The sequence below is a fragment of the Halichoeres trimaculatus genome, unplaced genomic scaffold (genome assembly GCF_033239565.1).
Source record: "Halichoeres trimaculatus isolate MK-OKI-2021-1 unplaced genomic scaffold, fHalTri1.1 fHalTri1_scaffold_23, whole genome shotgun sequence".
Lineage (NCBI taxonomy): Eukaryota > Metazoa > Chordata > Actinopteri > Labriformes > Labridae > Halichoeres > Halichoeres trimaculatus.
The window spans coordinates 19,009,754-19,036,003 of record NW_027437201.1 but is presented as its reverse complement, the minus strand read 5'-3'; the positions used below and the strand labels follow the sequence as shown (position 1 = coordinate 19,036,003).

The 26,250-nt window shown below is 41.1% G+C and overlaps 1 protein-coding gene across 1 annotated transcript in view; it reads right to left on the bottom strand.

Moving 5' to 3' along the window:
• The window catches only part of myo1d (myosin 1D), a 118,164-nt gene that overhangs the window by 88,782 nt on the left and 3,132 nt on the right, over positions 1-26,250 (bottom strand). Inside the window, exons 2-6 of the mRNA XM_074662922.1 lie at positions 3,686-3,894; positions 3,144-3,237; positions 1,435-1,600; positions 1,074-1,127; positions 504-599 (exon numbers count right to left, since the gene is read on the bottom strand). Coding sequence (XP_074519023.1) covers positions 504-599; positions 1,074-1,127; positions 1,435-1,600; positions 3,144-3,237; positions 3,686-3,894 — 619 coding nt within the window. The remainder of the gene's footprint in view (positions 1-503; positions 600-1,073; positions 1,128-1,434; positions 1,601-3,143; positions 3,238-3,685; positions 3,895-26,250) is intronic.

Genomic DNA, 26,250 nt, shown 5'->3' with positions numbered 1-26,250 from the left:
AATTTCTTTCCTGAGACAAATAAGTGGTTAAATCTCTGCAGAGGAAAACATATTTGTGTTTTCTGTTTGTCCTGGATTCAGAGGCTCACACTCCCTCTGTTCATTAAATTACAAACTGCTGTCTGAATGTAATGTCGGGTGTTAAAAATAGGAGCCGCTGAGACAAACAGAAGACAAACCACCAGCTCAGCTGTTCGTGAGAAATGGGACATCAGGCTGTTTGTTGCTGTCCTGTGGTTTTGTTCCCACTCATTAAACTTGTGTTGAGTCGGCGTTGCAGAACAGAACAAAGGAAAGAAAAGAAAAGGTTGCTCTGAACTGAACTTGAAGATAACCAGGATGAACTTTGTGATTTTGGAGGTTTGAGTCGTGTTTGGCTGCGTTCATCCCTCTGCAAACATCTGGAGCTTACACAAACACTTCCTCTGACCGCTGTTTGCTCTTCTGCTCCTGTTTGTCTCTGTTTGTGCGCAGGTGAGCGCTGTGTAAACCGTTTACTCTACCTTGATTTGGCCTCCAACTTTGATGTAGTTGTACGCAGTCGGGTCCTTCTGGACGTGGAGGGAGCGCAGGAGAGAGTCTGGAGCTCCTCTCAGCAGCTGATGGACAATGAAAACACACTTTTTACCCACAATGCTCCAACCTCTCTGTCCCCATAAAAAACTTTTCAAAAAAAAGATATGCTAACAGATACTGGTGTTTGTGTTTTATGAAGAAGATTTAAAAACACACATAAATGTGAAGTCTAAAGTTGAAGGACTTTGTTTCTTTAAAAATACAGAGCAGGGATGCTAAACTGTCTTTGTTGTGTTTTTGCATCATTATAGGATATAACAGACCTAAGGCACATACTTCTCATGCTGTAATCTGTAATTTGACCAGTTTAAAGACACATAATGTATACGCTGCAGCTTGAGTCACAAGAATAACGTCACATTATCGCTATGTCGCTACAAAAAACACCTGATTCATATTCCTGCAGGCTGCACAGAAGCAGAGTTGTAAATAAACACACTGAGCAAACATGTCTTTGTCACAGGTAAACACACACTCACACACACACATATATTTACCTGGTAGAATGAATGGAAGCTCCTCTCTCCTGACTGTTGGAAAATTACCCTGGACTGTGAGGGAAGAGCGCAAGGTTAGAAACAGGTCAGTGGAACAAAAGAGCTGAGTTTATAAGCAACAACAAGTCAGTGCAGAGCTCAGTGATCACAGAGCTGAAACTTTAAACTGTGCCACAGAAAATGTTTTTCTGCAGAATCTCATTTCATAACACTCATATGTTCAACACATTGGCTTTCACCTGTCACAGATTGTGAACAGATGCAGAAATTTCTCAATATCAAAGATTTTCCTTTCTTTAAAAGTAGATTTCACTGGAATAAATTAATAAATCAGTCTGCATGTATTTGGAGCCCTCGTCACCTTTTCCAGCAGGTAGTTGTTGATGTGGCCTCCGATGGGATCGCCCTTGAAGTCAAAGTTGATGTCCATGTATTTGCCGAAGCGGCTGGAGTTGTCGTTGCGGTTGGTCTTGGCGTTTCCGAAGGCCTCCAAGACACAGTTGGATTTGAGCAGCATGTTTTTCACCCTGTGGAGATGAGTTTACAGGTTCGAATGACATTAAGGTGTAAAGCATGATAATAAATACTGGGTACAATTACACCAAGAGCTAAATTCTCCACTGTGTTTCATGTGAGTTGTGTTATTTGCATTTAGAGGAAGACATCTGTGCAGATTTAGTTTATTGGGCTGGGAGGATATGCTAGTTTTGATTTGATTCTATTACAATTTTTGGGGCGCCGATTCGATTTAAATTGTGCTTCTTCAATATTTATGGTTTTTTGCGTTTTTTTGTTTGCTTTTTAAACACCAGACCATGTGAAAAAGTTAAATTTATTTTTTTTTCCATACATGTATTTTACTGTTATTTCATCATTTTTTATATATTTGTATCTGTTCTTAACTAGCTCTTTATCTTTGTTTACCTTTTACGGTGTCTTTACAAATAAAGTGTACGATATTATTATTATTATTATTATTATTATTATTATTATTATTAAATGATGATGATAATTGTCTACAGACTATATCAGGAGCCATATTTTCCCATAAAATGCACATCATGTGAGTCAGAGAGAAACATTTCGCCCTCTGCTGGAGAAAAGCGGTAACTTTTTTTCTAATTCAGTTGATATACAAAGGCTGAAATGAAGAATTTGACTTTTTTTCAAAAAAGCGAGTTTTTGACAAAGAATGCAGATCTCAATATCACATATACAAACAAAAAATCCCGATATATTGGTTTTTAATTTTTTCTCCCACCCCTATTAGTTTGTACTGACAGGGACAGCTGTATCGCAAGTTTTGCTGAATCAAGAATTTATTCTGTCTTTTTTTTGTCTACATGGATAAATAAATAAACAAATTTTCTGTATTTTACTTATCTGAACCTTTTCTTTCAAATTTAAGAATTTGCAGAAGAAGATTTCAAGCAGGAACTATGTTCACATGGAAACAGCTGTTTTCACTTTAGATGCTTTAGTCGAGTCAAACTACAAAGTATTATTTTATTAAAGTTACTACTGCAGCATGAATCCACAAGTTCATGGATAATTACGGTTTATAAGAGCTCAAATATGAAATAAATTCCTCTTTTATTTCATAAAAAGTGTTTGTATTTACAGACACAGTGAATTATGAGTGGTGAACAGCATTTCCAGCTGTTTATGCTAACCGTCTATCTGTGGCTGTAAAGATGACCTTTAACCCTTTAACTGCTTCAATCTTCTAATCTCTGACCCACATGCTGCGTACTTTGAAATACAGATTATCTTATCTGTATCTACTTTAACACACTCTGCTCATAGTTCTCCTGTTGAGCTGTTATACTGTCAGTAACGAAATGAGCTATAAAATATGACTTCAGGCAAACACAACAGAGGTGTAAAATGTGATCATCAAGCCTGAGCTGTTTGGGAATGAGATCTTTGCAAAAATTTTCAGATGTGTTAGTGCATCAGAGTCGGGGATGCAGAACAATAAGTCTCCTCCCTGTCTGATAAACGTATGCACACGCTCTGCAGAGAAGTGAGGTTGAAACTGTGTTAAAGAGGAACGACGCAGCAGCTCACCTTTCGACCTCGGCCCTCTGATTGGGATTGGTGATAGCAGCGATGTATTGCATTATGTACTTGCTGGCTTCTGTCTTCCCTGCTCCACTTTCCCCTGCAACCAAAGCACAGAACAAAGAGCTTTAAAAATGACTGATGAAGAAGTTTGACCTGTTTTTTTCTGAGCTTTTAGCAAAAGTATCAGCTCAGACGTTCCTCTATCTTGGTTTAGATCCATGTTATACTTGAGGGGTGTTCAGTTCCTGCTCAAACCACTGGGTGGTGCTCTACTCTCTGCATCATTTCTCTCCACAGCTTGACACCACATGAAATATGTTTCAGAGGAAAAAGCACATTTATTTTTAACTTTATGTTTTCTCAAGAAGTCTGTTCTGCAGCGGATAAAAACATCAGAGGAACAAAGGCTCCTCACAGCAGGAGATTATTTTGGTGTTACATGAAAGAGAGGACAGAAAGCTCGGGGAATAGGACGTAACACTTTCAGTTGTTCTCAAACTGCTCTCTTTTGAGCGGCCCGTGCAGGGGGGGGCTTCCCATGTCACCTGAGATGACGATACAGGTGTCTTTGTTCCTCCTCTTCATGGCTTTGTATGCAGCGTCAGCAATGGCAAAGAGATGCGGCGGCCTCTCGTACAGCTCGCGGCCCTTGTACTGCTCGATGGTGTCGCGGCCGTAGATGTTCATGGCACGGTACGGGTTGACGGAGACGACCACCTCGCCGATGTAGCTGTAGATCCTCCCCTTCTCGAACCTGAGAATGAAAACACAGGTTTAGGATTATAAAGAGAGAATTTGGACTGAGATAAAAAAAAAGAGAAATCTGTGTCACAAGTCTTAGAAAACCTGCAAAGTTTGAATGAAAGAAACAAAAACTGAAGAAACAGATGAGAGAAAACTGAAGCCGAATGCAGATGAGCTTTCAGGGTTCATTTCAGGACACCCTGATGGAGTCTGGTACCTTTGTGTTCACATTATTTCACGGCTGGTCAACCGGCAGCCTCTTATAGTTTATCAGATATTGACCCTGAAAAGCAAACAAGCCATGAGCAAAGAGACGCTGAATTCCTGCTCTCCATCCGTCCAGACGCACAAGTTTTACAATCTCACAGCTTCAACAAGGAAGTGCCACAAATAAATAAAGAGCCGGAGGAAAACTCCAGTTTCAGCTCCTCTCTCCTCTCCCTCTTTCTCCTGTTTACAATTATGTTAACGTGACAACACGATGTGAGCTTCCAGCTCCATGTCAACAGTTTGGGAAAGGCTTTTTCCTGTTCCATCACCATGTGCACAACAAGAAACATCCAGTTTCCTCTGGATCGCTCCCTTGCTCGTTGATGAGCATGTGACAGAAGGAAATGCCGTAAATCCTCGCAAATGGGTTCAACAAGCTGCAGGAAACACAGGAACAAAAGAAAGCGAGGTCAGAGCTTTAGCAGTACGTCAGAGTTTGGACGTATTGCCTCAGGGAGCAACCCCCAACTTCATCCATTATATGCTGCATTGTTCAGAGTCAAACTGGCAACTTTGGATTCGCCCAATATTCCGTTTCAGGTGAGTCTCAGTTTCACTGTAAATAGTGAGCTACACAAAGACTTCACTTTGCACGTATAAACCCCAAAAGAAATCTTCTCTCACGGGCCACTTTATTAGGCACACCTGTCCAACTGCTTGATAACGCAAATTTCTAATCAGCCAATCACACGACAGCAACTCAATGCGTTGAGGCATGTAGACATGGTCAAGATGATCTGCTGCAGTTCAAACCAAGCATCAGAATAGGGAAGAAAGGTGATTTAAGGGACTTTGAACGTGGCATGGTTGTTGGTCTGAGTATTTCAGAAACTGCTGATCTACTGGGATTTTAACCCACAACCATCTCTAGGGTTTACAGAGAATGGTCCCAAAAAGAGAAAATATCCAGTGAGCAGCAGTTCTGTGGGACAAAATGCCTTGTTGATGCCAGAGGTCAGAGGAGAATGGACAGACTGGTTGGAGCTGATAGAAAGGCAACAGTAACTCAAATAACCACTGGTTACAACCGAGGTCTGCAGAAGAGCATCTCTGAACACACAACACGTCCAACCTTGAGGCAGATGGGCTACAGCAGCAGAAGACCACACCGGGTGACCCTCCTGTCAGCTAAGAACAGGAAACTGAGGCTACAATTCACACAGCAACACCAAAACTGGACAATAGAAGATTGGGAAAACGTTGCCTGGTCTGATGAGTCTGGATTTCTGCTCCACATTCAGATGGTAGGCTCAGAATTTGGCCTCAACAACATGAAAGCATGGATCCATCCTGCCTTGTATCAACGGTTCAGGCTGCTGCTGCTGGTGTAATGGTGTGGGGGATATTTTCTTGGCTCACTTTGGGCCCCTTAGTACCAACTGAGCATGGTTTAAAGTCCACAGCCTACCTGAGTATTGTTGCTGACCATGTCCATCCCTTTATGAGCACAGTGTACCCATCTTCTGATGGCTACTTCCAGCAGGATAACGCTCCATGTCATAAAGCTGGAATCATCTCAGACTGCTTTCTTCAACATGACAATGAGTTCCCTGTACTCAAATGTCCTCCACAGTCCCCAGATCTCAATTCAGTAGAGCACCTTTGGGATGTGGTGGAACGGGAGATTCTCATCATCATCAGCCGACAAATCTGCAGCAACTGTGTGATGCTATCATGTCAATATGGACCAAACTCTCTGAGGAATGTTTCCAGGACCTTGTTGAATCTATGCCACCAAGGATTAAGGCAGTTCTGAAGGAAAAAGGGGGTCCAGCCCAGGTTGGTACAAAGTTGGTGTGCTGTTTTGCATGGTTAACGTGCAGGTTTTCCTTTCCCGTCGCTCTTTTCTTCTGCAGTAATAAGTATAAAACTCCCCTCTCTCATGCTCTCCTGTGCACACACTTTTAAAGCTGTAATTCTCTTTGTCTACCCCCTAATTTCTGCGCCCCTTTCTCTTTGGTTTTCTCTCTCTTTGCCCCGGGCCGCCTGCCTCACTTCCTTCCTCTCCAAAGTGAAGCTGGATCCCAGTTTTCTCTCCACAGAAGAATGGTTTCTTTCTTCACAGCTGTCAAACCTCTGCTTATGCTGCTGCTGCTCTGCTCACCAGGCCTGAAGCTTTTTACTCCAAACTATAATCCATCAGTGATGTTTTCAGGATGCTACGTTTGAAGAAGATGAGCTCAATCAGGAGGATTTAGAGTTTTTAAATGCTTTGCAGATACTGAGCAGGTTTCCAGATGAAATGCTAAACTTAGAGCACTCTGGTAAACAGACATGTCCTTAAAGTGGCGTCCAAAGCCTGAAGTTTACGGCTGTTGAAACATGTCCCTGACTTTTTTTCTTGTTATCAGTGTTTCATCAGCCTTGGTGCTTAAAAAGGAAATAATCTCTGCTTTCCCTATCCTTGTCGACTCTTCTCTTCCAGCTCTAACCTCAAGCACATGCATGTATAAGCTCAGTCTTTTGTATTCAGAGTGTTCATCATGTATGTCAGGCTGTGCACAAACTGGCACCGCCGCCTGACGCTGACATGTCTGACTGTGTCCTGAACAGAAGCCACACATGAGCTCAAAATCAAGACCCCAGTGTTAAATATAACTCAACAGTTAACTTGTATAAGCCTCCTCTGCACAAATCATGTGCACATTACAACAAAGCTGATTGTTTCACTAATTGTGCAGATTTGTCTGAGAGGTTTGAGCTTCTATTTTTGGTTTGAGCTGCAGAAAGAGCTTCTTAAAGTGCAGCTGCAGACAGGTTAAACTCAAGTCTGCTGGACTTAGTCACAGTAATGTCAACAATATCTTCAATGTGTGTCAAAACAACTCATAGGAAGTCTTAAAGACCATTTTAAAGCATTTTGTAACTTGGATTTTAAAAAGTACTCCTTAAATTACCAAAATAAGTCTAAGCTGGTGCCAAAATGTGTCAATGCACCTTTAAAAAATACTGAAATCGACTATTTTTGGCAGAAATAGTCAGAAAACACTGCTTCCAGAAAATTGTTAATGATCTTTGAGACATAATTATTGATACTTTGCAGTTATATATCCATATTTCTCTGCCTATACGGCTCATCAAGTCTCTGATTCATGGCTCTTTGTGTTAATGCAAACAGAAGGTCATTAATCTGAGAGGAACAAGCGGCTAACAGCGAGAGTTCAGCAGAGAGATGGTGATAAAGATGGAGGATGAACTCAAGTAAGTCTGCAGAGTTTCTCTCACCTGTGCATGGAGCTTTTATCGACAACATATGAGAAATGCATTCCCACAGACATCCATAATGCAGGGACTAGTAGACAGATGTGTCAAAAGTATTCGCATCCATTACTCAAGTATAAGTATAGATAGTGGGGCTTAAAAAAGAATTTTGTAGAGGTTGAAGTATCAACTCTAGTTTTTAGCTTAAGGCTGGTACACATTACAGGATTCTCCAAAACTTCACACAATTAGAGATCAAACACTTGATGATAACAAAAGACAGATCCCACAAGATTTCTCTCTCCTGATCTAACAGTGTGTGGCGTGCACTCTGAGGACACCACACACTAACAGATTCTTCAGCAGAACTTCAGCTTCTTCACACTCAATATTCCAAATCTCGCAAAGCAAAACATGACTTCAGTGTAAACAAACATGACGGACATACGGGAAAAAGCAAAGATGTTTGTTTTTGTACTCTAGAATTTAGAAAAAAACACACAAAAGAAAAGGGATTATGAATAACAATGGTGAGTAAAGTCGTTTTAAGTATTACAGATAGATTTCTGTCCTACTCTTCAGTCAGTCAGCTGAGTCAGCTCGCGTCTTGATTGGCTTTGCTCTGATACTCGTGACATTATATGCTGTACCTGCTCGGCTCCTCTCAGAGCGTCCCACAAACTACAGGATTTTTAGTCACAAATACTAAACATGTTCATTATCTACGATCTCTAGATCAGAGACATTCTGAGCGGCTTCGACCAGAAGAAATCACTCTTAACACCCCCCACACCACGGGAAAACCACACAATGTCACTAGATAATCTGGCCTTTGCTGGCTTTGATCGCAAGGAGGAGACCGGGACAAATTGAATTGTTTATGTTGAAAAATTTCGAGCATCTTGTGTTGATCAGTGGGGTCTTACTAAACACAGGCTAGCCAAAATGTTTGATAACTTTATTTAGACACTATCACAACACCCACAGTGTTTCCACCATTTAAGTAAATTCATTTTATTTTCCACTTATTGCCAGACCAAAGCACAAGTCATTTAAGGTTACTGTGGATAATTTTCTGAATAGTTATTATGTTTTTCCCATTCGAGCCACCGTACCTTGTGCCAGCAGAGCGTGACACTGGGTCTTCTCCAGTTTGACTGGCCGTCATGATGGACAGGTTTTTATTTTTTGTGTTTGTGATGATTTTTTTTTTTTTTTTAAATGACAGGCTGAAATGAAAACAAGTCTAAATGAAACATGAGTAACAAGCTATTTTCAAAATGTAGGGAGAAGAAAGTACACATATTTGTCTGAAAATGTAAAAAGTAAAAAAGTTAACTAAAAAATAACTACTCCAGTAAAGTATAGATACCCAAAATTTCTGCTTAAGTAAGGTAACAAAGTATTTTTACGTTGTTACTTGACACTTAATAGTGCTAATGCTAATATTGCATGCGGGAAAGAAGTTTTACTGAGGGTTACAGAGGACTGAAGGAGACCCGGCTGTAGTCCTTGAATCAGGATGAATATCTTGCCATCCCTCCCTCCCTGTGCTACAGAAACAGACCCATTGTGCCCTCGCTCCTCTCGGTCAGGAGGCTGCTGTGTGCCCGCTCCATTGTTCACACGTCAATCGGAGGTCTTTGTCTCAAACCGGCCCTCCATCTCCCCCTACGCGGCCCACTTTACGCACATGTACAATAGACTCTAGGTGGGACTGTCACAGTGGTGCACATGCAGGGAGGGGTTTATGTGAAGCAGCAGCTGGGTGTGCACAGAGAGAAGGTGGCAGAGTCTGCTCTCCATTACACCAACATCTGCAGGAGCTGTGTGAGCAGCAGGCTGGAGAAATGTGGGCTGAACGGCTTGTAAACACGATTAACACACACATTAAAATGTGTTTCTGATACTGTGGTGTTAACAAAAAGGCAACAATAGCTGAAAAATAAAGGTGTCTGCTTTTATGAGAGTTTGCATGACATCACATTTCTCCTTTGTAAATACAGCTGCTACAAGATGATCCCAGTCGAATAGACCACTGCAGAAAAAGTGCTGCATGTGGGTTGGATTCAACACGATTATAGACATTTAAACCCAAGTCTCAGCCTTTAGCTCGTGCTCTGTTTCCCTCCTGTTTATCTTTCTTCTTCTCTTCTGTCATTTTCTGTCTGACAGTTAGGCTCCAGTGTCCACCATCACTACAAAATTAATCACAGAAATCATTTTCACACAGATCTCTCTTTTCACAACTAAACTTCATTAGCCATCGTGGTGTTGTCATAGAGACTTTGACACGTCGTAAATCAATCCAGTCCTGCTCGACTGAATCAGGAAGCTAGGAAGTAGCATTTAGGAATAACCTATGTTGATGTTGATAATCTCATTTTAAAGTGTGGATTAGGATCAGGCATAAATCTAAAAGGGAGACTTTTTCAAGATCATTTAGAAATAGGGCTAGGATGATATGCTCCACTTCCTTTATTTTACGATTTTTGGGTTACTGATTTGATTTAAATTGCGATTCTTCGATATTCCCGATTTTTGCAATTTTTTGGGGGAGGTCACTTTTTGAACACCAGACTAAAGCCTCGTTCCCACCAAGCAGTCCGGTTCGGTTCAGTACAGTTTGGCACGATTTGGTACAGTTAAGCCTGATCCTGTTTGCGTTTCTAAAGCAAACTGTATCCTCAGACACAGTAAACAAAGAGCATGGATGGAAGAAATGCAGCATTTCGTCCTCTCTGTGATTGTCATGTAGCTCTTTGATGCAACGAACAATCAAGCTTTGTTTCAGAGAAGTCTGTGTGCCACCAGGAGAAATACAGCCACTGTCGCAAGTTAAGTGAGGATTTTACTGACCAATCAACAGTCTGCATTGTTGTAGCTCCACCTTCCAAGAGCCGATCGGTTCAGTCTGGCACCCATACGAGAGGGTTCCAAAAAGTGGGACGGCTCGTCTCAGTTATTTGTGGATCAGTCCCGGGATAAGTCAGTGAAAACGCCAAAAAAATGCGCGCCATACCAAGACGAAACCGAACCAATCTGCTTGTTGGAAAGGTTGCTCAAGTAAAAAAGTTGAATGTTGATGATAATGATGTCTACAGACTTTAACTGGAGCCATATTTTCCCAAAAAACGAGCATCAGATGTGAGTCAGTCTTTAAAATTTATTCAGGGGATCTAACATCGCAACTCTTTTTCAATCCAGCTTGCAAAGGCTAAGATGCGGGACTTAAATTTAAAAAAAAAACCAAAAAACTTTTTTTCAAACAAAAAAATCCTGACTTTTAAATCGAGCAACAAAAAAATCCTGATGCTGCGATACAATGTTTTTTCTCCCACTCCTATTTAGAAACTCCTCTCAGTCCTATTAAAAGCCCAAATCACTCAGTGTTAGATTGGCAAACTTCAAGAGTCTGTTTAAAAAAATGACACAAAGCCCGGGATAAATAAACGCTTCAATCAAGCACAAAAACAAGGTTTGTTTAAATACTGTGGTTTGACGTGCCAATGTGGCATCGACTGTTTTAATTTTCCCACCCTGTAACGAAAACACTTCACGCTGAGAGAGAAACTACAATCAGACCGCGCTGACGTCATCCCGAGGAGAGGAGGAGAGAAGGAGAAAAATCAATCAGTCCGAGCGTGTGTGATCCATCTGTTCTTCTCTCATTTAGGAGGATTTAAAATGACACACGGGGACAGAGATTAGAGATCATCGTCGGTCACATCACTGTCCTAAAAAAGCTATTTACATCAGCATTTAAATTTAGAAACACACTCATCAACTGTTATCTCTATTTCTGTGATTGAACCAGGTGTTTTTAAGCCTCTACAGGCGAGATAAAGGAAGACACATGGGTAAAGGTGGATTTTCAGAGTTATAAATACAGAAAACGTGAAGTTGCTGGAAGGGAGGGTTTGTTATCCATGCATAAATCCTGAGGTGTTAAAGTCAACTCCCTTTCTATCGTCTCTCTGAGTCCAGCTGTGAAGGGAAGTGTGTCTGAACTCCTGTGACCTGCAGCTGAGTGATCTCTTTCCAAAAAGGACCCCTCCCAAGAGCTGCCAGGAAATGATACAGAGAGGCAGAGAGAAGGAGATAGGATGAGGAGATACAGGGAGGAAGAAAGACGGAAGATAAAAGCAGCAAACGTTGATTCAAGAGGGGAGTCAAGAGTCCGACTCCTTCCCTGGAATCAGATGCGTTCATGCCACAGTCATGCAGCTGAATATATCACAGTAAGCAGCAGAGTTTGAGAAATCAGAGACAAATATGGGAAATAAGTTTGCATCACCAGCAGATATCGAACAAAGATGATCAAAAGCTACGACACAAAAACAAAAAGATGGGACAAATGTTTTAGTCTTTGTCTGCAGCTAAAAATACCACAGGAACCCTGATGCCACACAAACAAACACACACACACACAGATGCACAAACCTACAGCATGCTTAAACACACACACACACTCCCTCCGAGACGTGAATTAAAGAGCAGAGCCAAGCTCGACAACCACCGTCTCCAGCTCTGTTTGGGTGGGTCTGTTTTATGGTTAAGTGAAGGAGGAGAGTGGGCCAGTTTGGACTTTTTCTCACCGCTAATCCCTCCCCTCTCCAAACACACACACTCACACAAAAACACACACACACAGGGGCATGAATACGAGGTGAAAGTGAGGAAAATAATAACGCAGACTGATTCCTCGCACATCTCTACCCTGAGGCTGGATACTGGGTGTATTTATTGAGTTTATACGGCCGTCTGCTTCTGCAAACTTCATAAAAAACACATGAATGCAGAAATGAGGGTTTCTGTGAGTTGTAATGTGATGTAAATTCTTTATCAGCTTGAAAAGTTAGTATCAAGGTGCTGGCTCGCTCTTGGACACTCCACAGAAACCTCATCCAGTCTTAAATATGTTAATATTTTGTTGTTTTTTTGTCATAGGTTTTGCAGGAAATTCTCAGTCTTTCTGTTTTACGTCCTATACCAGCGCTGAACAGATCAATCCGTGGGCCATAATAGCGTGCGCTGAGCCAGCACGTGTCCTCATGATATGTGTTTGGACCTCAGGGTCAATGTAGGAATTATGAAGGGACGGGAGATAATCTGTGTGTGTTCCACTTTTATCTGCAGGTCATTATCACTGCTCTTGTTTGGAGTAATAGCAGTATGCTTCAGGGCTTATCTCTGAGGCTGCTGGGGAAAGGACAGCTCGTCTTTCAGAGACTGTTCTCAGGCAAGGATTATTTTCTCTAAAGGCCAGAGAGACTAAAAAGCATGAAGTGAACCCAACTGATTTTTCATCAAAATGTTATAATACTCATTTTAAACAAGTAACCAGACATTAGAAGATGAAAAAGTTGAAAAACTTAGTTTTTCTGAGTTGGGTCAGCACAGAAAAATAAAGTTATCAGCAAGCTGTTAAACCCTGATCAACTTGGTGCTTCATTCACTTCCTGAACATTTGCAGCCAAGTCCACATACACAGTAAAAAGGGGAATTTTCTATCGGTTAAAGTTATGTAATTTTTAGAGTAAGTTACCCTCCATATTGTGCATCTGTTCTTCATTCCCGCGCTGAAAAAAAACAAACTGTTTGTCCAACTTAGTAAATCTGTTTCAATCGGTGACACATAAATAGTTCAAGTTTGTTGATCAACTGACATTGATTGTTTCAGTCACATGTGCTTCGTAATTTGATTTATTTCGACTCATCAGCTTGTATACATCCAATTAAAAATTTAGACAAGCCATCCAAAAAATTTCATATTTTTCAATTAAATATTTTCTGCAAACAAACTTTTAAAAAAGCTACTTTATATTTTATGAAAACAGATTCAGCAAAGTAACGTTTGTTGTCTGTGCTCCACATGGCACGGACTGGCTGTCTGTGCTCTAATTAAAATACTGCCTAATAATTCAATAATTCAAAGTTAACAGGAAAAAAACCTTCCTTCATTTTAAAATTGGCCAACATAGAATAGTTCATCCAAAAATCTCATTTATTAACATATAAAACATTAGACATACTGTTACAATCATCATGGCCCATGCCATGTGGCGCACAGACAGCCTGTTCCCCCTGAGGGGTAACATCTCAATGTACAGCAGGGTCTTATTCCTACTGCGTTCCCTCCTCACTCACGGTTACAAACGTTGTCACAAAAAAAAGTTAAATTACAGTGCAGACAAAACAAGAAAATTAAGTTACAAAGAAAGTTTTGCACACTTAAAACAATGTATTTGTTTTTAACTTATCATTATTCAGTCAATGTAGCTTGATTATTTTCAAGGCAAGAAGTTTCCTTTTCTTGAAGGAAGGTCAACTCATTATTTTTTACAGTGTATGGCAACCACCTTGGTGTTAATTTAAAAGTGTAAAAACACAATTTCTTTCAGTAAAAGTTAGGGATGTTCGATACCACTTTATTTTTTACCATACAAGTACCAGTACTCCCTCTTGAGTACTCACTGATACCAAATACCAATACCACTAGTTTTTTGATACATAAAATTTCAATTAACAGTGACAGATCATTTTGAAGAAAGACAGTAGAGTCACTCTGACTTTGAGTCCAAAATGAAACACAAACAACTCTCTGAGTAGGGATGTGCCGATATTACATTTTCATTTCCGATACGATACCGATACTGCAGCATTGAGTATTGGCCGATACCGATATTAATTCGATACCATATCAGCATTAAACATGCATACTTTTATTACTTATTTTGTAGTATGTCTGTCATGTTAGAAAAGGCTTGATTAAGTGATACTATTCAAACAAAGAACAGTAGTCGGCAACAGTAGGTATGAGGAAAAACTGACCCATTTATTATTAACCAATGGGTAACAGAAACTGCTTTTATCGGAGATTTTAGATGCATTCCGATACGATACAGATACTTGTTTTTTTGCTGATATTGGACTGATATCCGATATCAATATCGGACTGGGACACCTCTATCTCTGAGTTCAAAATTTGTGCAATATAAAACTAACATGCAGAGTTTTATGGTTGCTTAAAATAAAGTGAAGTGCAAAATTAAACAGTTAAACTGTTAACTTGTAGCTCAATCCGTAGGGACTTGGTTCAGTGATTGGAGGGTTGCTGGTTCAAGCCCAGGCACAGGCCAAGATTGGGAACTGGGCTGATAGCTGGGGAGGTATTGGCTTACATTTCTGAGCACTGTCGGGTGCCTTTGAGCAAGGCAAGGTTGCTGTGCAGAAGTGCTGTTTGTGCATGAGTGTATTTATATATATATATATGGCATGATTCACAGTGTAAAAACAGAATTTCCTCCAAGGTGATTAATAAAGTGTATCTTCTTCTTTTTCTCTCCCTGGTTCATTCATGTTGTCTGATTAGGACCTGATGCACATTTGCTGTGGTGTTAAACCGCACTATGTAGCGCCAACTACTGGCAAGGAGGACTTAATCACCCTGAGTAACGACTGCCGATCTGGCAGCCTGATAAGTTCTTGCCCATCTCAAGTAAAAACATGGAAAACTGAAAACCTAACAAAGGCAGATGTTAGTCATGCCCTCTCATTCTTGCGTATTCACTACACTTCTCTGGAATCCTGTCTGGTTTTCGCACAGAGTATCCAAAAAGCGATGTTGATGATGTTTCTAAGATGAGGTTTCACCAGACTTCCCAAGAACAAACACTTTTTTCCAGAACAAGCCTGAGTCTGTGTCGTGTTAAAGAGGAGTACAAACATGCAGCCACAAAAAAGGGCATTGAAAGTGCTGCCAGAGAGTCTGAGGCACACTTTGGTCTCAATCCTGAAGAAATGTTTCACTTCACGGGTTTAAAAGTAGAAAGACATTCAGAGATTTCTCATTAGAGGCATCTTGGAATCACAGGATTACAAACAGAAGGTAAGGTGGAAGCAACAGGTGCTTAAAAGAAAGAGGAGTTCGTTTTTGTGGTTTGGGACAAAAGAATCAGAAGCAGCTGACTAATAGTTTAACTAAAGTCTGTGATGTTTGCAGAAGCTGTTCGTTAATCTCTCCCCTCTGACAGATATTTGTCCCTAGTGGTTTGTAAAGATTTAATCTGCAGCAGAGCAGAGCTGAGGTTTAATATCACGCTTTCAAACAGTTTTTCTTTTTGAGGAGAAGTGACTCAGTGCTGCTCCACTTCCCCTCTCTGTACAGTATGACACAGGCCTCCTTCACGCTCTGCAGCCCTTAGACATCTGGGCTCTGCGTTGAGGGGATTTTCCGCTGCTTTGTGAAGCCGGCGCTGCGCTAAACAGCAGCTCCCAGACTGTCTGACGGAGACGCGGCACACATCAACACGTTACACATCCAACTTCCCTCAGGCTCACATCAATCTTCTCCAGGATCAGAGGAGGTGGTTTCCCCTGCCGCTCACACAGCTGGAGCACGTAGAGAGATTACGTCACTTTCACACAAGGCTTACGATGACAATAAGCTCTGAAAGCCTCCATCCTGATCTGACAAATAACATCATTACACAATGGAGAATGAAAAGCATGCAACGATGATTACATCATCATTTTTAACCAAATCTTTCATTATCTAATACTTCCAGTTTGACAAACCAAACTGTGTCCCACTTTCTCGCTCTGTGGTGCTGCCGTGTCAGAATAAATGCTTTCCACAGAGGAAAAGAGAGGCATGCATCCCATCTGTCAACATCACAGAAAGCTCCAAAAAGAAGAGGATGAGCCAGATGTGAAACAAACACAGACATGTCCTCAACACCGCGCCACCAGCCAAACAAGCAAATAGTCTAACAGGATGATTCTGATTTGTATCAGCAACAGACATGAACGTCATGTTTCTTTCCAACCTGTGAATGACTGTGACAGAGGGAGGAGCAGAGACACACAGCACGCAGGAAACATTATTTTAGAAAGCTATAAACCAAAACCAGCTTCCTCCCATAGTCCAAAAAACATTCTCATCAGGTTAATTGATCACTCTTAATTGTCCGTAGGTGTGAGTGTGTGTGTGAAAGCTTTTCTGTCTCTATGTGTCAGCCCTGTGATTGACTGGCAACCAGTCCAGGGTGTACCCCACCTCTCGCCCAATGACAGCTGGGACAGGCTCCAGCTACCCACGACCCTGAACAGGATAAGAAAACAAACAAATGAATGAATAAACCAAAAACAACGCAATCTTACACAGTTGTGTGGAGGCGTGGACAGGGTTTTTTCCACCCTATTAAGTTCTAAATCAATATTTTAGGGGTGTAACAATTCAACTACAAGCATCAATGAATTGATTTATATTTCTATGATCCAGCTTCATCAATCTGTGCTCGGCAAGTTTTCTTTCCAGATGCTATATCAATTAGGGCTGAGGCGATATGCTATCCTCCTGATTGAATCTGTTGCATTTTTTGGGGTGCCGATTCAATTTAAATTCTTTGATATTTACGAGTTTTGCAATTTTTAGTTAGCTTTTGTACCATCACACCATGTCAAAAAGTTAAATGATGATGATGATGATGTTAATGTCTACAGACTATATTAGGAGCCATATTGTCCCATAAAATGTACATCACCTGAGTCGGAGAGAAACATTTCACCCTCTGCTGGAGAAAAGTGGTAACTTTTTTCCAATCCAGTTTATAAACAAAGACTGAAATGAAGAGTTTGAATTTGAAAAAAACAAACGCTTTTTTGCTAAAGAATCCCAATTTTGATATTGTCAAACAAAAAAACCCAATTTATTGTGTAACAATTTTTTCTCCCACCCCTAATATCATTTTAACATTGTATTAAAGGTAAAAAAAAAATGTTTAGATTAGGAAATAACACTTCGGATTCAAGCTTGGCAGACTGTATGTGGATGTTTTTTAGCACTTTTAATGATAAAGACGACAAATGATACTCAATTAGTGTGCCTGTATGTGGAGTCATCGCCATACACACAGCAAAAACTGAAATTTTATCAAGTGTTTTTGTCTTATTTCAAGTAAAATTTGTCTTGTTATACTTGATATGAGCCACATTCAACTGAACAGTCTAGAAAAATGTCTTGTTCAAAGTAATTTAAAGACAAAAATGAGGCCTGAATTACTTGGAACAAGTAAAAATGAATCTGCCAATAGAACAAGAGAAAAGTTACTTGAAAATTAGCTTGAAGCTAGAATAATGTCTTAATAGAAGTAACTTTTCTCTTGTTCCATTGGCAAATTTATTATTCGCCTTAAATAACTTGAAACAAGACATTTTTCTGGACTGGTCAGGTAAATGTGGCTCATGTTAAGCCTAAAAAGACACTTTCAACTGAAATTAAGACAAAAAAACACTTGATAAGATTCCAGTTTGCATGATGGTTAGCTACACTTTGGCTTTTGTTAAGATGGAGTTCTAAATAAGTCGCTCGCTGTATGTAGGATATTTATTATTTCTATAATAGCTACTATAAATAATCATTTAGGTTGATGTCGTTCTCAATAAACTAAAGTCATTCATGAATCCAATCAGTAATCACAAATCACGACACAAATCAAATTATTGTTAAAACTAACATCCTATTGTATTTGCATAGCCACCCATCATACACTTATATTCTGCTTCCTCTTACAATTATTTTGCAAAATTAAGTTTTCCAAATGAGATTTTTTCAAGTAAAATTTGTTTACTATGAGGTTCACACTCAAAAAGTAGAAAATAAGAAGAGTCTGTCTTCTTCAAATTGGGCCGTGGGTGAAATTTGATGAATGAGCAGTAGACGAAATAAGGACAGAAGTGAGTTCAAAGACGTGCATAAGTTAATAACACTTTGTTTCCATGCATTTTCAAAGCTTGAAAACAATTTCTGCAACGTCAAACGTCAAAGCCACATCTCCTCCTCCCAGCAGCTGTTTTCCAGCTGATCCAGATGTGACAGGATCATTATGTACATGAGTGATATCTGTCTTAGGCGCTCTCTGCAGGACTCTAAAAACATTAAGCAACAAGAACACCCAAAGACAAAGCTGTGAGTGCATGCCTCAGTGGTGTTTAGCTGCATGTGTTCCTCCCATGCACACTGCAGGGTGTTCCCATGAGGCCGCAGGGCTGATACTTAGAGGGAAATGGGAGCCATGTGTAAACAGGCCGGCTGTAGATCAGGTGGCTGAGCCTCCTTTCTTTGCTGCCATGCACCACACCCCCTTACACACAGACTGCCATCAGATAGAGGGAAATCAGGAGAGTACAGAGACGTCTGAGTCAGAACTTGTTTATGCTTTAACACAGCGGTCAGACTCTGCTGCTGCTGCTGTAAAAATCACCCAGGGCTCGGTTATGAAAAGGGATGACTGGATGGATTTGGAGCGAATGAGAGGGAGAAAAAAAGAGGAATGAACCCAGACATTACTCAACCAGCTATTTCAGGAAGCCATTAGGATTTCTATCAGGGCTAAGAGGAGGGCAAGAGAGAAGCAGAAAAACAGACAGATGGAGACGGAGGGAGGAAAAAGTGCAAGAACAATGGGATTAAAAACCAAAGACTCATTCCTCGAGAGGCAGCGGAAAAACAGACAAGACTTTTACAGAAAGACTAAGTGAAAAGATACTTTTTAATGATCTTTGAATGAGAAATGTACCTCACAAAGGTGTGTGTGCATGTGTGTGAGGAGTGATGTGAGGCACTGGCTGTGAAAGTGAGTAAGCTGTTCCACCCCCACGGCGGCTCAGGGCTCGGCTCCAGCAGATGGACACCAGAACAATAAGAAACAGGATGACATCACAGCCACCAGGGACACACACAATGACTACACCTGCACACACACTCACAGAGGCTACATTAGCTGTCTGAGTCACAGCATGCTTCATTAAGGATTCCCAAACATGACGCTGCGTAAGCTAAATCCTGAACAACAGGACGTCAGATCAGAGATAACGGAGGAGTGTGAGCGCATTGTGTCCTGTGTGTGTGTGTGTGTGTGTGTGTGTGTGGGCCAGAGAAAAGGCTTCTGGGAGTTCTGTTCGGGGTTAAAGATGCAGACAGAGGATGCTGTTGATGGTTGAACTGTAAGTCAGACAGATTTAATGTGACACTAACTGAGAGAAAGATAAAACTGCTCTTCTAAGGAAATCTTAATCCTCACTAAATGTTGGGGTTACAACACTGCACTGCAAAAAACTGAAATCTTGTCAAGTGTTTTTGTCTTATTTTAAGTAAAAAATGTCTAATTATACTTGATATGAGCCACATTCAACTTATCAGTCCAGAAAAATGTCTTGTTTCAAGTTATTTATAGACTAAAATGAGGTCTGAATTGTTTGTAACAAGATAAATAAATCTGACAATGGAACGGCGCCGCCCTGTTGGTTGTGGCTGCCTTTCACAGCGGCTTTCTCTTCTTTGTCCATTTCTTGTAATTTTTTTTGTCTCTCTTTCTTAATCTTTGTATTTGGAGTGGATGATTACTTTGTTTTTGTTGGTCATGGACACCAAACTGGTTTTGTCTTCAGTGATATTTTTACTATTTTTGCTCCTGTGTTTGTCTGGAGATCCTACATGTAACCATGGCCGCATTGTTTGCATGTAAAATCAGCTGTTAGCAGCCTGTAGCATGTCAATGCTAACTGGTGCAAGGCCTGATGTTAACAACAAAGTGAGAAGAAGGAGGTGAGGAGGACATGCTGTGAGCTAAGAAGTGACGACATCGACCTGTCCTTCCATCCATCGTTATTGGGAACGTAAGATATCTATCTCCAATAAGATGGACAAGCTAGCCGTGCTAACCTAGCAACAGAGGGAATACCAGAAGGCAGAGTAGCATCATGCTATTCACAGACATGGCTAACAGAGCTAACACCGGACACCAACGCCACATTGGAAGAGCTTCACCTGCTGTGGGCAGACAGGATCGGGACAGAGACTGAACAGACTGCTGAAGAAGCTCAGTCCTGGACCCTGTGGAGATGGAGGCTGGCTGACTGGCCAATGATGGACAAGCTGTTAGCATCTATTTTCTTATTCTTGCACTTTCTGTACACTTTCTTGATTGCTGCTGTGACTCCTCGGGGTAAATAAAGTATTTTCTATTCTATTTTCTCTTGTTTCATTGGCAGATTTTTTAACTTCTTTCAAACATTTCAGACCTCATTCTTGTCTTTAAATAACTTGAAACAAGACATTTTTTCTGGACTAATCAGGTAAATGTGACTCACATTAAGTCTAAAAACACATTTTCTGCTGATAAAACAAAAACACTTGGTAAGATTCCAGTTTTTTGCAGAGTGCGGTAAGATTATGGGACAAAAAGTTAAAGGTAGAGGCTGAATTAGCATCAAAAACTCTGACAAGAACACAGTTCAGGAAAAAAAGAGTGAAAAGTGGTACAAGCTGAACTCTCCCGCCTGCCAGCTCACTCCGTCCATAAACGAGCCGTCTCTCTGAGCTGGTGAACTTATTTTAGAGGGGAACAAAGCTTCACAGGCACAGCCCTGTTTATGTAAGGATGGTAATGTGTTTCAGATTACAGACGCTCGTATGGAAATTCCTGTGGTGAGACTGGACTTTTCACTGCCGGATTGCAGGGGTGCAGGCCTACGAGGCGAAACGCCTTCTATGAATCTACTCAGGGTGGGAGACTCTTTTTCCAGCATGATAGCAAGAAAAGTCCTGCAGACGTCAGACGCTGGGAAACTGGGGCAAAACTTGCAAAACAAAACAAGAAAAGCAGCATCCAAACTGAGCCCAGCTTTTCACTCTCTTGCTGCTGCTGCTGCTGCTGCTGCTGGTTCAGACGTGGGTAAAATCTGCAGAAAGCTGCATTCATCTCTGAATATTTCCCCTCAACACCCAGACCAACGCTACCAAAAAAACTTTAATAAGCAGGTTGGGATTAAGTATTCTTAGAGGCACTGCTGCACAGTTTCATGTGTTTTCATGGCTGTGCAGGGTTCAGACGTGTCACTCTGAGCTGTGTGCTCACCACATGGACTTTGGATTCACTGAACAGGAACAATGACATAAAAAGAAAGATAACATCCTGGTTTCCTGAGCGAAAAAGGTTTCTGTGCCAAAAACTTTGAACTTTGACGGCGTTTCTCTATCCTCTATCATCAGAATCAGGTTGGGATAAAGATATGTGCTATCACTGCAGAGACAGACTTTTCTGACCCAAATAAAGCACAAAGTCTGACCCATAACCACAGGTTTCCCTCCCTGGCAACTGTTTCTCCACCTGAGCTCCTTGTGCACTTTGATCCTTCTTTATAGGCGGCAGGTGCGAGACAGAAAAGGTGGACGGCGTCCCCCTGCACCACACCTCATCTTATCTACTTCAGTTTGTTATAAAACAGAAGAAACATTGTTTAACGTCGCTGCTTTGTAACACAGTACTCCTGAGGGGATCAGGAATAAAATCCCACAATTCTGAATTGCAAATCTGTGTGTGTGTGTGTGGACACCGGACTCCCAACGAGCCTCAGAAGAGGAGCTGCAGGAAACAATGAAACGTGAGGAGCCAAAGTGAGGGGAAATGCCAGCTTTCCTGCTCTGTATTATTGGAGACTTCCTGTTCAGAGTCCTCTTTAACTCCCCATAGCAGGGTTCAAAGGTCAAATCACTCGGAGCAGTAACTACAGTCAAACAAACAGGAGCTCCCTGGTTTTCCACACAGGAAGAAGCAGGAGAGAAGAAGCTTTGAGCTCTTTGCTTTGTGTGGTTCATTTTCTATCTGGGCAGCTTTCAAAGAGTGCACATATTTGGAGTCTTGCTATGTTTTACAGCAGGATAAGCTCCACCCGTCGTGTTCTCTCAACAAGTATAAAACAAACATCCCCACCTGTGATGCAGCAGCGTGTTAAGTTTTCATCATTCAAAACTCTATCACTGTATGTCAAACAGGTTTGTTGTAGTACTGCATGAACTTTTCGATGATTGTTTGGAAAACTTGGAGCACTTCAGCAGGAATGTTTTGTCCTGGATTCCAAAGCACAAGACAAAACAGCGCTGCCTTATAAAGACATTAAGCTGCTCACATAAACACTAAGAGACGGACGGACAGGCTAACACCAGGCTGAGACACTTCACCCAGTTCTTCTTTTGTTAAGGAGCTTTCTGCATTTGTTACATCAGCTGTGTTTGATTCGACAAGAGGATCTACATTTTAACACTCATAGGAGACATATTGATTACGTTAAGGATGTCTCAAAGTAACCAAGTTTCCTAATCTAAAGGTGAAAAAACTTGCAGAAAGCAGCCAAAATTGGGCTTGACTTATCTAACGAACAGGATCACAGTCTGCAGGTGAACGATGTCGAACTGGTTTTTCAGTGTGGCTAACATTAGCAGAGCTAGCACCACCAGTTTTAGCCCAGATCCCTGTGCCGGTTGTATGTCAGTTTAACCAGACACAGAAACTTTATCTCCATCCTCTCAATCAAAATACTGACAAACCACACCAAGATGAAGCTTAGGTCAAGGATAAAATGATACCATCTCGCTTCTGACACGATAACAAAATTGCAGCCTTGTGTCATGGCCGATACAGATATCAATATGATACGATATCAGGACACTTTTATGACTTATTTTGCAGAGTGTTAAGTTAGAAAAGTCTTGATCAAGTGTCATTACTCAAACTCAATGTTGAGGTTGGTTAAACTTCCACCATGAGAAACTTGCGCTTGACCAGTTTTGCACTCAGCTGCAACGTCTTTTTCACACTTAAATGAAAAATACTGCCACACAGCGACATCACTCCTTCTCCTTTCTACTGGGGAAGCTACTGTGTTAGCAGCTTAGCACACACTGTTGTGATCACATGGGCTTTGTATGCTGGATCCAGGCACTACTTTGCTGATATCGGACCAACATTCAATGTCACCCTGGAAAAACTGAAATCTTATCAAGTGTTTTTTTTCTCTTATTTTCTGTAGAACATGTCTTTTTGACTTAAGATGAGCCACATTCATCAGACCAGTCCGGAAAAATGTCTTATTTCATGTTATTTAAAGACAAAAATTAGGTCTGAGTACTAAGTTAAAAAAAAATCTGCCAATGAAACAAGAGAAAAGTCACTTGTATTAAGACATTATTCTAGTTTCAAGTAAATTTTTCAGCAAATTTTGTTGTTCCATTGGCAGATTTTATAATCCCTTGTTACAAGCAATTCAGACCTCAGTTTTGTCTTTAAATAACTTAAAAGAAGACGTTTTTCTTGTTCTGGTCAGTTGAATTTGGCTTATATTGAGTATGATCAGGCAAGTTTTACTTAAAATAAGACAAAAACACTTGATAAGATTTCATTTTTTGCAGTGCAATTTTGGATGAGGACACCCCTAACTGTTTTAACGATCCCCAATCTTATTTAAGACCCCTAAGGTTGATACCGGCTGTAAGCTTCGGTCCCACAGATGGATTATGTTTGTGGTTCTTGTTTAGACTTGCTCGACAGTCTTTGGTAAAAGTGCTTTCAGTGTTTTTGCTTCTTCATCCTGGTCTGAGCAACAAGTTTAACTAAAGCTGGAAAAATGGTGTTATTTTGAATTATTTCAAAACTATGATCAGGGATCATCTGGCAACCTTGCAACTTGTTTTACCACTGAGAGCTAACGGATTGATTAATGTGCAGTAGGGATGGGTAAAAATATCGATGAATCGGTGCATCGAAATACTGCCTCGCCCAATTAAATATCATTCATTCATTCATTTTCTAACCGCTTATACTGTTCAGGGTCGCGGCAGGCTGGAGCCTATCTCAGCTGTCATTGAGCGAGAGGCGGGGTACACCCTGGACTGGTCGCCAGTCAATCACAGGGCTGACACAGAGACAGACAACCATTCACGCACACACTAACACCCACAGACAATTTAGAGTGTTCAATTAACCTGATGAGCATGTTTTTGGACTGTGGGAAGAAGCTGAAGACCCACGCATGCACCGGGAGAATATGCAAACTCCGCACAGAAAGGCCCACTGGCCAAGCTGGGAATTGAACTGGTGACCTTCTCGCTGAGAGGCTGCAGCGCTAACCGTTGCGCCACCGTGCAGCCCCCAATTCAGGGGGGAAGTGTGTGTGTTACATATTGTTGTGTGGACATGGGCCACAAGAAACCAAGCAGCAAAAAAAATGGCAGCTAAAACATCCAAACAAAATCAGAGCGTTAAAAGACAAAAAAAGCCTTACTATAATGCATATTGCAATAAGTCATTGAAATAACAATGAAAAACTAGTACATTGTGCAGACCTCCTTAATATCATAATACATCATAATACAGGAGAAGTAATCCCTCTTCTTTAAAGATGTATTCAGATACTATAATTTTCCGTAACCAGCTCTGCTTTTCCACCATGACTCATTTTTAATCACATATCAGATGACTCTCCTGACTAAACGCATGTTGGTGAAATGGGCTGTGTCGCTTCATGTTGGTCCTAGAAGGTTTTATCTGCTCTCTGGTCAAATCAGGCAAATTCCCAAGACCCTACAGGAATTTGGCTTGAACCTTTATCCAACCAGACATCTCTACAAAGAGAGCGGGCATGTGCGGGGCTCTATTTAGAGACTGGGAGGCTCTGTGGAAAAGGCCACAAAGTTCAACCTCAAGTCAAACAGAGTGAATGTCAACTGGAACAACCATGTCTGGACACAGTGAGGGGAAACCGGCAATCTTTTCCAAATCACAAGCAGTCACTGGGGGACTGGATTACCTTCTCAGTATCAGGCATTTCATCATGCGAGTCGAGGAGTCATTAAATCAGGGCTGGAAGCACAACAGAGCTCAGGGTTTGACCAACTATAGATAAAATATTATTAGTTTCCCAGGACTGGACTCCAGTTTTCACCATAACACCCGGCAGAAGGGTCCTCCAGAGTCTGTGAAGGTGGAACAATGTGCTGTCACAGAGCCAGCCTGTTTAAGCACTTTCAAAATGCACTTCCAGTCCTTGTAAATATTTCTAAAAGATTAGTTTTATTAAGTGAGCCTCGAGTTGAGTTGTGGACCAATCTTCTTATTATGTGAGGTTTTAACTGCGAGGCTCAGACCCCCAAATGCAGCATAAAACCCGCCCTGGAGGGATGTGTAGACGTGCTGCAGGACGTGTTTTGGATAAGTGTTGGCGATCATTAGATGCCTCATTCTCATCTTTAAATGGTGCAGACAAACACACTCACACACAGACTGCAGGGAAAAAGCAGCAAAAAGGAAGCACTCCTGGCCGGTCACACCCTCCACAAATAACAATCTGCACACGCCATCTCCGGACCGAGCTGTCTGGCTGGAGGGAAAACAAACAGACAGAAAATGGGACAGAGTTGGGAAAATGAGGCCTGCTAATGTCTGGGTGCTCTCAGGTCTTCTTGTCTGGCTTCCAGAGCTACTGTACACACACCAACGCAGCGCTGTGGATTATCTAATAGGAGAGGTATGGCTGCAAAAACACAGCTAACCAGACCACATTTCTTCACCTGGCACTCTTTCCTTTCAGGCTGAGTCAGAATCACCTCAGCGTTAAAAAGACTCACACTGATGGTCTGTCTGTGGACTCATTTGCACTTTAAGGTCACACAGAGGCCTGTGTGTTCTTTTTTTATCAGTTTAATGATCTACCAAGATTGCCATTGAAACACAAAGTTTGCTTTCATATTTACTGACAATGAAACACAAAACAAAGAGCTTATAGTCAAACACTTTTAGCCAGCCTTTTATACCTGATGTGTATAACAGCCTTTTGTTTCCTGTGCTTTAAGGTAGAAAAGATCACAGGTACCTCAGGGTAAAGGACAATCCTTTTGTAGCTCTGATATTCTAACTAAAGGCAGGAAATAACAAGGAAAACAGCTTTTAATCTTAATCTCTAAAATCTGCCAAATATTTATTGTAATTTATTCTAGATTACTGGCATAGAGTCAGAAGTGCAGTGCCAGGACTAGGGTGAAAACTTGGTTTACCTT